The 13,335-nt window shown below is 40.3% G+C and overlaps 1 protein-coding gene across 1 annotated transcript in view; it reads left to right on the forward strand.

Moving 5' to 3' along the window:
* The first annotated feature begins 433 nt into the window (after positions 1–433).
* LOC149460887 (tetratricopeptide repeat protein 37-like) overlaps positions 434–13,335 on the forward strand; it is a 29,514-nt gene continuing 16,612 nt past the window's right edge. The window contains exon 1 of the mRNA XM_089679171.1: positions 434–559. Coding sequence (XP_089535297.1) covers positions 495–559 — 65 coding nt within the window. The 5' untranslated portion in view covers positions 434–494. The remainder of the gene's footprint in view (positions 560–13,335) is intronic.

Here is a 13,335-nt window from a genome sequence, read left to right on the forward strand (position 1 = left end):
CAAAAGACCAGAACACATAAAATCTTTAGGTATTAGCCTGTATTATGGCCAAAATGTATAATGCTTGTGGAGGTTGAAAGAGACATTTTAGAGAGGCACTGAAAACTCTTAAGCATCATAAAAATTGAATCATCCATACAGATCTTTAATGCTTTTTTGCATTTAAACCAAATAATACTATATTACTATCATTACCTCACTTGACGTTGGTAAGATACCATTGGAATTCCCTGAATTCAGTAAAACTGCAATTTAAAGAAAAATCCTTGTTTTTTTTGTTTTTCTTTTTGGCAGCAAGTGAATTTTCCTCTCAATACATGCAGCTGGTTTCAGTTTTGCTGTCTACATTGATTTTAACTGCCTTCGTGTTGAAGAAAATCGATAAGCAATGTGCTGTGAATATATTTTCTGTGAAATATTGCTTAATTCAGGCAAAGATTCCCGACACTCGCTGGCCGACTCTTCTACAAGAGGCCACGAGTGAAGTCCTGAAGATGACGTCATGCCCATTGGTCATTCTACTCCAGAGACTTCTCCAGTTCTGCACCAAGGGGTCACGGTGAGTAATACTCAGACACTTCTGTGTTCAGCTCTCTCAAAGTTTTGGTTACAACTCAAAATCATTGTCTCTCAGCCATAATACAAAATATAGTAAAAGGCAAATGTTGACCAAGTTCTTTCAGTGTGCTATCAACAGTTAGCAGAGAGGAGTACTTTATGCAGACTGCCATTGCCGTCTTCTCACTGAAATTGCCAGTTGCCTGAGAGTCATGGTAAATCAGTGGCTTCTGGATTTGGAAGGTCAGGTGTTGTAGTTTTCCTGATCTACAGTAAATGCTTATAATAATGAAAAACACAGTGCAAGAAATACAGTTGCAAGAAAAAGTATGTGAACCCCTTAGGATTATGTGGAGTTTTGCATGAATTGGGCATAAAATGTGCTCTGAACGTCATCTAAGTCACAACAATAGAAGAACACAGTCTGCTGAACATAATACTACACAAACATTAGATGTTGCCATGGTTTAATTGCACATAACATGTAAACATTCACAGTGCAGGGAGGAAAAAGTATGTGAGGCCCTAGCTTAATGACTTCTCCCAGAGCTAACTGGAGCCAGGAGTGAGCCAACCTTGACTCCAATCAGTGTGATGATATTGGATGTGTTGCTGACAGCTGTCCTGCCCTTAAAAAACACACACCTGTTTTGGGTTTACTGGTTTCAAGAAGCACTGTCTGATGTGAACCATGCCTCGCAGAAAAGAACTCTCAGAAGACCTACGATCAAGAATTGTTGACTTGCATGAATCTGGAAAGGGTTACAAAAGTATCTCCAAAAGCCTTGATGTTCATGTGTCCACGGTAAGACAGACTGTCTACAAATGGAGAAAGTTTAGCACTCTTGCTACTCTCCCTAGGCGTGGTCGTCCTGTAAAAATGACTGCAAGAGCACAGCGCAGAATGCTGCATGAGGTAAAGAAGAATCCCAGAGTGTCAGCTAAAGACCTAAAGAAATCTCTGGCACATGCTAACATTTTTGTTGACACATCTATAATAAGGAAAACATTAAACAAGAATGGAGTACATGGGAGGACACCACGGAGGAAGCCATTGTTGTCCAAAAAGAATATTGCAGCATGTTTGAAGTTTGCAAAAGAGCACCTGGATGTTCCACAGCACTACTGTCAAAATATACTGTGGACAGATGAAACCAAGATTGAGTTGTTTGGGAAGAACACACAACACTATGTGTGGAGAAAAAAAGGCACAGCACACCAACATCAAAACCTCATCCCCACTGTAAAACATGGTGGAGGGAGCATCATGGTTTGGGGCTGCCTCAGGGCCTGGACGGATTGTTGTCATTGATGGGAAAATGAATTCCAGAGTTTATCAAGACATTTTGCAGGAAAACGTACGACCATCTGTCCGCCAACTGAAGCTCCGCAGAGGATGGGTGATGCAACAGGACAATGACCCAAAGCATACAAGTAATTCAACAAAACAATGGCTGCAACAGTACAGAATTCGCCTTCTGGAGTGGCCCAGTCAGAGTCCTGACCTCAGCCCGATTGAAATGCCATGGCATGACCTTAAGAGAGCGATTCACACCAGACATCCCAAGAATATTGCTACACTGAAACAGTTTTGTGAAGAGGAGTGGTCCAAAATTACTCCAGATCATTGTGCAGGTCTGATCTGCAACTACAGGAAACGTTTGGTTGAGGTTATTGCTGCCAAAAGAGGGTCAACCAGTTATTAAGTCCAAAGGTTCACATACTTTTTCCTCCCTGCACTGTGAATGTTTACATGTTATGTGCAATTAAACCATGGCAACATCTAATGTTTGTGTAGTATTATGTTCAGCAGACTGTGTTCTTCTATTGTTGTGACTTAGATGACGTTCAGAGCACATTTTATGCCCAATTCATGCAAAACTCCACGTTATCCCAAGGGGTTCACATACTTTTTCTTGCAACTGTATATGGTTATAATCAGGGGCGGACTGACAACTCATGGGACCCCCGGGCAAAAGGGGATCATGGGGCCCCTGTGTCCTCACCCACACTCAAACCACACACAAAAAAAACCTATGAAAGGTACCAGGGGTATCTCATGGGGCCCCCTACTGACCCCAGGCCCTCGGGCAGTGCCCGATTGCCAAAATGGTCAGTCCGCCCCTGGTTATAATAAAGTCCACAATCTTAAATAATTTGTGCTTAACCGCTTCCATACCGGGCACTTTTACCCTTCCTGCCCAGGCCAATTTTCAGGTTTCAGCGCTCTCACATTTTGAATGACAATTGTGCGGTCATACAACATTGTACCCAAACTAAAATTTTATCATTTTCTTCACACAACTAGAGCTTTCTTTTGGTGGTATTTAATCAACACTGGGGTTTTTATTTTTTGCTAAATTAACAAAAAACATTTTGAAAAAAACACATGTTTTTCTTTGTTTCTGTTATAAAATTTGCAAATAAATCATTGTTCTTCATAAATTTAGGTCAAAATGTATTCTACTACATGTCTTTGGTGAAAATAACCCCAATTAGGATGTATTATTTAGTCTGTAGGAAAGTTATAGAGTTCACAAACTATGGGATATATATGAAAAATGATCAATCCTGAAGTACTGACGGCCAATCTAATTTCTTGAGGTACAAGAATGTCGGAACAGTACAGATATCCCCCAAATGACCCCTCTTTGCAAAGTAGACAGTCCGATGTATTTCATAACAGGCATGGCGAGTTTTTTGAAGTTGTAATTTTTTTGTCATAATTTTTTGGAAATTAGGAAATAAAAAAAATGATTTTCACTATATTTTTTTTTTACATACTGTCACCAGTGCAGTACAGCGTCATCATATAACTGGCATGGCGGTGATCAGGGACACTGACTGGTGACAGTACGAAAAAAAAAGAGTTAATTTAAAAAAAAAAAAAATTTTTATTTTTTATTACATTTTTTTCTCTTTTCTTGATTTATTCAGGGTTTTGTTTTGGTGCTTAGCTGTGATTTGGCCACGGCTAATCACATGACACAGCTGGACTGTGATTAGCCCAGCTTGTGCATGTGATCGCTGTGACCATTTACAGCTAGCCACACTAGTATACAATGGATGTCATGAAAGGAAGCCATCCATTGTATACAACTGTCATGTGACCTAATGTGATTGGTCACAGAAGGTCACATGGTACTGGCAACGGGGCTGGTACACAGATCTGTCATCGGCCGTGTCCGAGGTACACAGCCGGTGACAGGTTGCGCGGCTCTGCGGGGAGGCAAACTGCGCATGACTGAAAGGACGCCATATGACGTCCACCCGGAGGGACGAGCTTCTCGCCCGGCCGCCATCTGACTGTAGGCTGAGCGGGAACTTGTTAATAAAGAGATCCGTGTAAAAGAAAGGAAAGTCCAAAAAATATTATATATCCTATTCCTTTAAGACAAACGATGTTAACATCACGTAGAGCTCAGTGGATCCTCCCTTGTGTCTTCCACACTCACCAGATATGATGGACTCCTGGCTTTTTAGGCTTAAGAGTCAAAAACGCTTATTTCCGTTGATACCAATGTTCACCATGGTGTTAGTTGCCTGTAGTTTCTGCTGCCTCTCACACTGCCCTGCTGCAGAGTAATGCTTGTTCCAAGTTAGTGATTGTAAAGTAATGGAGACTGAGATAGTTGAACATCTAGGGTGTTCAGCAGGGTTGCCAACCATCAGTAAATTTACTGAAAGTTTGTAAAATCAGTGACTTTTAGAACTGTCTGTAACTATCAGGGGCTGATAATTTTTGTCATGCTGTGTTGACTTTTGAAAGTGTCACCAGGCAAAGTACTTGTTATGTGTATTGTCAATGTTTCTGTATCATGTTTATACTGTTTAAATAACGCTTGTCTTAATTTTGTATAGGAGTTCGGTCATGTCTCAGGTTGTCAGTAAAAAAGTGTAAAATAGAGGTAAGTAGTGAGCGCACAGAGGATAAAAGCAGCCTGCACAAAAGGACAACCCTCTGTATCCTCAAAAACATAAATAACGTGAAGTGCAGAGCTCATAAAAATATTAATAATGATAAATCACAATAAATTATGCTGATAAAATTAGTGACAATGGTGAAGATGCACAGTAAAACTATAAGTGAAGTGCTCTAAATGTGGGGCTATGGTGAGTCATGGTAACTGATCAAAAGTGTCACGCTGAATGAAAAAGTGGTCAAACAACACTGTATTAGTGACAATAGTGAAATGTCCAACATATGTAATGAATACAATCATCCCAGCAAATATGTCAATAAATAGTCCAAAATATATCCGTGATAAAAGGTAAAAAGTGACTCCATGATTAATTATTTCTCTTGAATGCACTCACCAGAAGCACATATTAAATGTGAATTGTTATTTTTAAAGCTCCTCCACAGGTCAGGCTTGTACACCGTAATGCTCACAGTATGGGAATAAACTCCACTGGCCTCACACAGCATTAAGGGATGACTCAAGAAGACCTTTCCACCAACAGCAAACAAGCACAGCCCAACCTTGAAGGGAACGGCTCACAAATCCGAGCCACAAAGAAAGGAGAGCTTATGGTGCAGTAATTATTTATTAAATGAGTAAAAACGTCCACGTGGAAATGAAATGGCAAAATACACTCGCAAAGATGGCCGCCGGACCTCTGTGAGGACGCGGCAGTGTGACATCAGTACGACAGACTCCTCCGTAAAAAGTGTGCTCCGACAGTGAATGTCCCATGCTTTTTCAGCAAAAAATGCCATGAAATGTTGGCAACCCTGCTTAGGAGGCCTTGGTATTGTTTATAAAAGCATCACTTTGCGAACTCTGATGTCCTTTCATTAAGCTTACAGGGGCAAAACTCCTCTAGAGATTTCTAGTGTCAGCCCAGACCACAGATATTGCTTTGTAAGATCGCCGCTTGTATTAGTGGAGGTTTGCTCTTGGGTTGCCTAACAAAGGTACATCTGTACATTTCATTCAATGCAAAATATGCCTCCAGGACCTATTGTGGTAAATTATTAGGTAGTTTTTGTTCATTTAGCATCATGTGTATGTATGGATGAGGGTTAGGGATTGATGTGAATGTACAAAATATATATATATATATATATATATATATATATATATATACACGTAAAGTTGACAGCACTATATAAGTAACTGTAATAATCATACAGTCGAATCCTGCCACCTGTTACTTGTAGTTCTGCGTGCAGCTGTTTTCTCTTGTCTCAGGATTCAATGGTGTGCTCCATCCCTCTCTCTTTTTCCTCTCTCTGTCCCTCTTTCTGAAACCCAGCAACAAAAAAGAGAAGAGATCATGCATAAAAGTTACGTTTCTGCACTCATCCTCTTTTTTTTCTTTATTTTCCTCCTTGCGGTGCAAAATACTGCAAGGTACTTGTATCAATATATTTGTAATTGACAAGAAGATGAAAGTATAAAGTACTCACTACCTAAGCAATATGTGATTAATATAGGGGTTGATTTTCTAAAAGGGGTTGATTTTCTAAAAGGGTGCAAAATCTGGTGCCGCTTTGTATGGTAGCTAATCAGCTTCTAACTTCAGCTTGTTCAATTAAGCTTTGACAAAAAAAAAAAAACTGGAAGCTGATTGGCTTCTATGCAGAGCTGCACCAGATTTTGGACTCTCAAGTTTTTCTAAATCAGGCCCAGAATGTTCTTTAGGGGAACTAGCAGAGCTGTGAGGTATTATCCCTCAGTAGGACGGACACTAAAAAGTTAGTCTCCATTCACACTAGGTTTTTTCAAATCATGGGTGGAATTAGCGCTATTCTGCCTGCGATTTGAAAACGTGTTGTCAAAGTGTGAAAACGCGCGATCACACTTTCATGTACCATTCATTTGAATGGCACTTGAAAATGCAGGGAGTTTTTACTGCAATCGCGGCACGTTTTTCCGCACAGCAAATGCATCGTGATCACTCAAACAAAATCACGGGACATGCAACGCCAACCAAAGGTTCTGGAACCAAATGAATGGCACATGAAAACATGATCGCGCGTTTTCACACTTTGTCACTGCATTTTCGATTTTAAAAAACCTAGTCTGAAAGGAGTCTTACAGAAAACAACAAAAGTCACCTCTTTATTTGTTATCTTGATAAAATAAAATAAATAATTGTAGAACAATTCATAGAAAGATGTGATAGTAATGTAATGTGAGCTACCTAAGGATACCAGGTAATTCAAAGCATGATGTGTGTCACATTTACATAAAAAATATTAAGCATTGTAACTTAAAACACTGTAATCTGTTGTGAAAACCTAATGGGCAATATTATAGTAAGCCAATGCTAGATTGGGTTTCTCTTGCTAAAAACAGTACGTATTGACAAGATGGCAAAAGTGCTAGTGCATAGACTGAAAAACGGATGCTAGCAACACACAAGGCTGTCCTATGAACCTGGTGCACTACAACTACTCTGCTGTGGATTACAAACTAAAAAACAGAAGTCCATGTGTGAATTTTAATAAGTCATTTTCACCTGTGACTAGTGTGCATCTCCAAAGGATAGATTCACCTTTCTGAATATGTTACATGTTACACCCACACAGTCGCGCCATTCATCCACAGAGTTCTGTGAATGAATGAACTATGACTACTGTCTGCCATTGCAGCAGACCGCTTGTAGTTCCCAATGAAATACAAGGATGCTGGTGAGCACTCTCGTAGTTCATTGATCTTCCTGTAGTTCAGTAACTGGCTGCCCATATGGGAGGAGAGGACAGACCGCTGACTGAGAGTTTTCAAGATCCTGGCATTACACCCGTGATCAGAAGATGCAATGCTCTGCAGGCTTCTTCAAAAATATATTATAAATACACATTTTTTTACATGCAAAAAATGTGCATTTAATATTTTTTTCATAAAAAGTGAATTATCCTTATTTAATGTAAAACTGAACTCCAGGCAAACCGTTAAATAGGCAAATAAAATGCATATAAGAGAGTTGCTTTTCCTGCCAATGGATTTGAATTTCTATACACCCAGTCCAGAGATTTGCACAGCCCTGGCAGGCAGTGCAGGTGACTTTTTTTTTTTTTTATCTTACCCCTGGTTCACATATCCGCGTTCCTGGTCCAAGTTTCATTTGAATGGACTCCCGTGTCCCGGGACACGCAGGGAAGAAGTCCTTGCACTTCTGAAAACGCAGCCCGCACGGGAAACTCGGTTCCCAGTACGGTTGCGATTTCCAGTGCGGGCGGTGTGCCATTAGAACTAATGGCACCCGCCCGCAGGTCCGCATTCTTCTGTGGTGGTGCAGCTGCATGGATTTTTGTGCGGATCCGCCTGCACATAAGTGAACCTAGCCTTAGGCAGTTGCAGGTCTTGTAAGAGAAAGTGAAAGGACAAGCAGCAGACTGGTGAGCTCATCTCTCACTATTCTCACTGCTACTGTCGGCATGCCCCTTTTCAGCACTTGATCACTCCAGGGCAACTGATTTGCTCCTTGTGCTGCTTTTCCATCTCCCATTCTATGTTCAGCTGTACAGTGGATTGCAAAAGACTGGTTCCAAGCCAACCTCAGGTCCTTACACTGTGTGCAAAAAAGATAACATTTAATGATGTATCCATGAGTACAGAGCTACAATAATTTGTGTCTTTTTTATCTGCCTAGAGTCCATTGTTAAAATCTGACAATTTGTTTTGTTTTCAGTTTTTTATGTATAATACACTTTATATTAACCCTTTCTCATCATCTAGAAAATTGCAGTTTTTTCGTAGTCAGCTGTTGCTTGCATATGTAGCTCTTTTTTGTTTGGCAGTCATTATTTTCTTCTGTCTGAAGTGTAAGATTTAATCAGTCTTGCTTCTGCGGCAGAAATTAGAAGCTATTGTACCATATGCCACTGATTTACAGAGCTGCTGTTGTGGAGACCAACCACATAAGTGATATCAAGTAATATGAATTATAGTAAAGATAATGTTACAATGATTTCATCTCTAAAATGTGGTGGCCATTCTTATTATTATTGCAGGCGGGTTAATGGGCTCCTTGTCCATGATAAAACTTACAGTGCAGAGAATCTGCCAGCAGTGATATATTGTAATGGCCTCATGTGAAGATATACTTGTTAATCAGAGAGTACCATGATCCCACATCTGCATACATTATAAACTGTCTGATGCTCCCATTGTCTTTTATAGCAGCCTATTTGCTTTTTGGGAAGGCTTAATAATACTGATACTGAAATGGCAAGGATCATCTACTGCTATCATACTGTGCATCAGAGCCAGTTTAATTAAAATGAGAAAATGTTACATAACAGACTTACAGTGAGGAACAGAAGAATTTGAACACCCTGCGATTTTGCAAGTTCTCCCACTTAGAAATCATGGAGGGGTCTGAAATTCACATTGTAGGTGCATTCCCACTCTGAGAGACAGAATTTAAAAAAAATTTAGGAAATCACATTGTATGATTTTTAAAGAATTTATTTGTCTTGCACTGCTGAACATAAGTATTTGAACACCTAAGAAACAGCAAGAATTCTGGCTCTAAAAGACCTGTTACTGTGCCTTTAAAAAGTCCACCTCTACTCCACTCATTAATCTAACTTAGCAGCACCTGTCTGAGCTCTTTAAAGACACCTGTCCACCCGACAGTCAGACAGACGCCAACTACTACCATGGGCAAGACGAAAGAGCTGTCAGAAGACACCAGAGACAAAATTGTGGACCTCCACAAGGCTGGAGAGGGCTATGGGGCAATTGCCAAGCAGCTTGGTGAAACTAGATCAACTGTTGGAGCAATTGTTAGAAAATGGAAGAGGCTAAAGACGACTGTCAGTCTCCCTCGGACTGGGGCTCCATGCAAGATCTCACCTCGTGGGGTATCACTGATGATAAGAAAGGTGAGAAATCAGCCCAGAACTACAAGGGAGGAGCTGGTCAATGACATGAAGAGAGCTGGGACCACAGTTTCAAAGGTCACTGTCGGTAGAACACTACGCCGTCATGGTTTCAAATCATGCATTGCACAGAAGGTTCCCCTGCTCAAGTCATCACATGTCCAGGCCCGTCTGAAGTTTGCCAATGACCATCTGGATGATCCAGAGAAGGCATGGGAGAAAGTCATGTGGTCAGATGAGACCAAAGTAGAACTTTTTGGTCTAAACTTCACTCGTCGTGTTTGGAGGAAAAAGAAGGATGAGTTGCATCCCAAGAACACCATCCCTACTGTGAAGCATGGGGGTGGTAACATCATGCTTTGGGGGTGCTTTTCTGTGAAGGGGACAGGACTGCACTGTATTAAGGAGAGGATGAATGGGGCCATTTATTTTGAGATTTTGAGCAACAACCTCCTTCCCTCAGTCAGAGCATTGAAGATGGGTCGTGGCTGGGTCTTCCAACATGATAGCACACAGCCAGGATAACCAAGGAGTGGCTCCTTAAGAAGCATATCAAGGTTCTTGAGTGGCCTAGCCAGTCTCCAGACCTAAATCCAATAAAACATCTTTGGAGGGAGCTGAAACTCCGTGTTGCTCAGCGACAGCCCCGAAACCTGACAGATCTAGAGGAGATCTGTGTGGAGGAGTGGGCCAAAATCCCTGTTGCAGTGTGTGCAAACCTGGTCAAGAACTACAGGAAACGTTTGAACTCTGTAATTGCAAACAAAGGCTTCTGTACCAAATATTAACATTGATTTTCTCAGGTGTTCAAATACAGTACTTATGTTCAGCAGTGCAAGACAAATAAATTCTTTAAAAATCATACAATGTGATTTCCTGAATTTTTTTTTTGTATTTCAATGGTTTTTATTAATTTTAAACAGTATAAAACAGAGGCAACAAAACACGCCCACGCAGGGACTATCAAGTGCAGCGATAGAAAATGCATAATAGAGCAGACAACGCTCTAATTCCAATAAGGCAAAACGTATGCCCACGCAGGGGCTATCAATGGCACATAGGTTACAATAACATCAGTGAAACTCAGATTATCGCAACTAAAGACAGCTGTCCACTGTCACATCAAAACAAACAGAAAAGGAGAGAAGAAGAGCAGATAAGAAAGAAAGAGAAAAAAACAAAACACAAAAAAACAAAAACACACACCAAAGAGCAAGGGTCCATGAGCGCCAATACAAAACTCCATCACCTCCCTACACTGGCCGGGGGGAGCGTGGGAAAGGCATATTGCAACCACGGCTCCCATATTTTCAAAAATTTATGTTGAGAGTCGTTGCATATACTCGACATCTGTTCATTAAGCATAATAGTAGTCATACGATCCCGCACCCCCTGAAAAAGTACAAACGGACTCTTCCAGGCCTGAGCAATTGTCCTAGTGGCCGATAAAAACAAATAGGAAGCCAACCGCTGCTGACGAGCCAAGAGGCCCGGTATGGGGCAATGAAGCAAAGCATACCGAGCATCCCGGCGTATGGAGAGATGAAACAAAGTGAAAAGGAGGCCAAACACACGAGACCAAAAACGAACCAACCTCGGGCATGACCACCAGATATGCACTGAATTTTTTTTTAATTCTGTCTCTCAGAGTGGGAATGCACCTACAATGTGAATTTCAGACCCATCCATGATTTCTAAGTGGGAGAACTTGCAAAATCGCAGGGTGTTCAAATTCTTCTGTTCCTCACTGTATACAGTAAGCCAGTGCAAAGAGCAGTATTGATGTCCAAACTACATATGCCTGGAGTCACCTATACGATTTAATGTTTTGTTTTTTGTTCTCATCTAACAACCATTACATTAATTCTGATTGGTATTCTTCAGTTTTCACATCATCATTGCTTATTTATTATTCTAAAATTTGAGCCTGTAATGGGTCCAACTCACCAGTACCTTCTCATGTGCAAACAAATTATATAAATGATGAAGCGCTCAACTTATATCCTTCCATAAAATATAAATAATAATCAATCTACAAAAATCTAGTGCAAAATCCCCCACATAAATTATACATCCCCTAGTGGTCAATAGTGAAGTCTTCTCTCTGTTGGAGGATATGTGAGTGCGTTTTTGTTATCTTAACCTTGAGTGCATTAAAATAGTGTTGCACTATGGAGGTCTGTTCTTCTCTTGCATATGCGCCCTGTTTTTGAGCCCGTATTGTGAGAGAAGGTATTTGAGAGGAACCCATTGCTTGGAGGAGGATCTTGATTAAAGTCGGTGGAGGCAGTGGAGTATCAATATCCTGGCAGATATATATTATATATATATAAAGCTTTGTGACCCGCAAGGGTCGAATGTGGAAGGTGAGGGGGCACTTTGGCTATTAATGAGGGGAGTCACTTCAAGAGTCACGAAGAGCACAATTGCAGCATGGAGTGAAATCATAACCACAGTGTATTGAACACTTTTATTATTTTGCACAGTGTGGCATCACTACTAATTTTTGAATTTGATCTTGCATTATATTTTGTATAATATTTGTCACTTTCCACAGTTTAAGTGTCATTCTGTTGAATATCACTATTGACCACTAGGGGATGTATAATTTATGTGGGGGATTTTGCACTAGATTTTTGTAGATTGATTATTATTTATATTTTATGGAAGGATATAAGTTGAGCGCTTCATCATTTATATAATTTGTTTGCACATATCTGGAGGTATAAAGAATAGGTGATAGCAGCTTACTTTTGATCACTAGGTTCTGTGGAGCGCAGGGGGATTTTTTGTATATTTAGTACCTTCTCATGGCCCTGTTGCTATCTGAACTTTCCTGCTTTTATTTGCTTTCGAGAGCATTTTGTACAATATTTGCCATAAAGACAGTTTCTTTAATGTAAACGCCGATTCAATACTCTCTGACAGTTTGCTGACTGTTAGCAGATATCTGTAAAAGCTTTTAAGTTGATTCCTGCAGTCAGCAAATGGTCTTTGAGTATAGGGACCCTCATTCAGTATAGAGAACAGTTTTTGCTGGGGTGACATTATGTCTGGAAACCATTACATGCTCACACGGGCAAACTACTCAGCAGTGGCATTTGTGTCTTGTACTGAAGTTGGTCAGAAAGTCTTTATCAGAGGGAGAGCCTCTGTTGTCACCTTTTATTCCATTGTTGTAAAAGCAGTAATGGCATGGAAGCACACTTCATATAAAGGTCCACTTAGTATGTAGTGATCCTAAAGTCACACTGTAATAAATGGTCTTTCAGTCTGAAAAATCCAGTTTGATTGTTAAATAAATTTCAGATAAAAAAAGAGGCTGTCAACACACTAAAAAAAAGTCTTGTCTTGGCAATGTGAACAAATCCGTTCCACACACAGACCACTAAAGTCTGGACTGCATGCATGGGAAAAGGAGGTACTGTAATGTCAAATACCAGATGTGCCAGTACTCCAGAATATGTGATAAAAAGTGTCCTTACAGAAATAAACATAGGAAAACTGACATTTCAGACCCTCACAGTACTTCTTTATTAATATAACATAATGATTTATAGCCTGCAGACCCTTGGCACATCATTTTCCCTGTTTATTTTAGTGAAGAAGCATTCATCTGGAGTTCTGGCCTATCGAGTATGTGTCTCAAAATGGAACCCAGGCGAACAATTTATAGAGCATTGCCAAGACAAGTATGGGTCTGATCATAACATGTTACATGTTACATCTGGAATATGGGTGTAACATGTTACGAAAGGTGAACTTATCCTTTAAGAGGGAAAGGCCATGCAGCCATAACTGCATGTTTGTTCTCCATGGATGTAAGTTATAAGAAAGCAGGTTGATCTATTTTCTTCTTTAGAAGATAAAATAAGCATTGTTGATGTGTAGCATACCAGAGCAGTACAAAAAACTGCCCATCTAAACACATAAGTAAATTC

The sequence above is a fragment of the Staurois parvus genome, unplaced genomic scaffold, assembly GCF_062004578.1.
Source record: "Staurois parvus isolate SC_StPar_1 unplaced genomic scaffold, SC_StPar_1.0 ptg000218l, whole genome shotgun sequence".
In the NCBI taxonomy this organism is placed as follows: Eukaryota; Metazoa; Chordata; class Amphibia; order Anura; family Ranidae; genus Staurois; species Staurois parvus.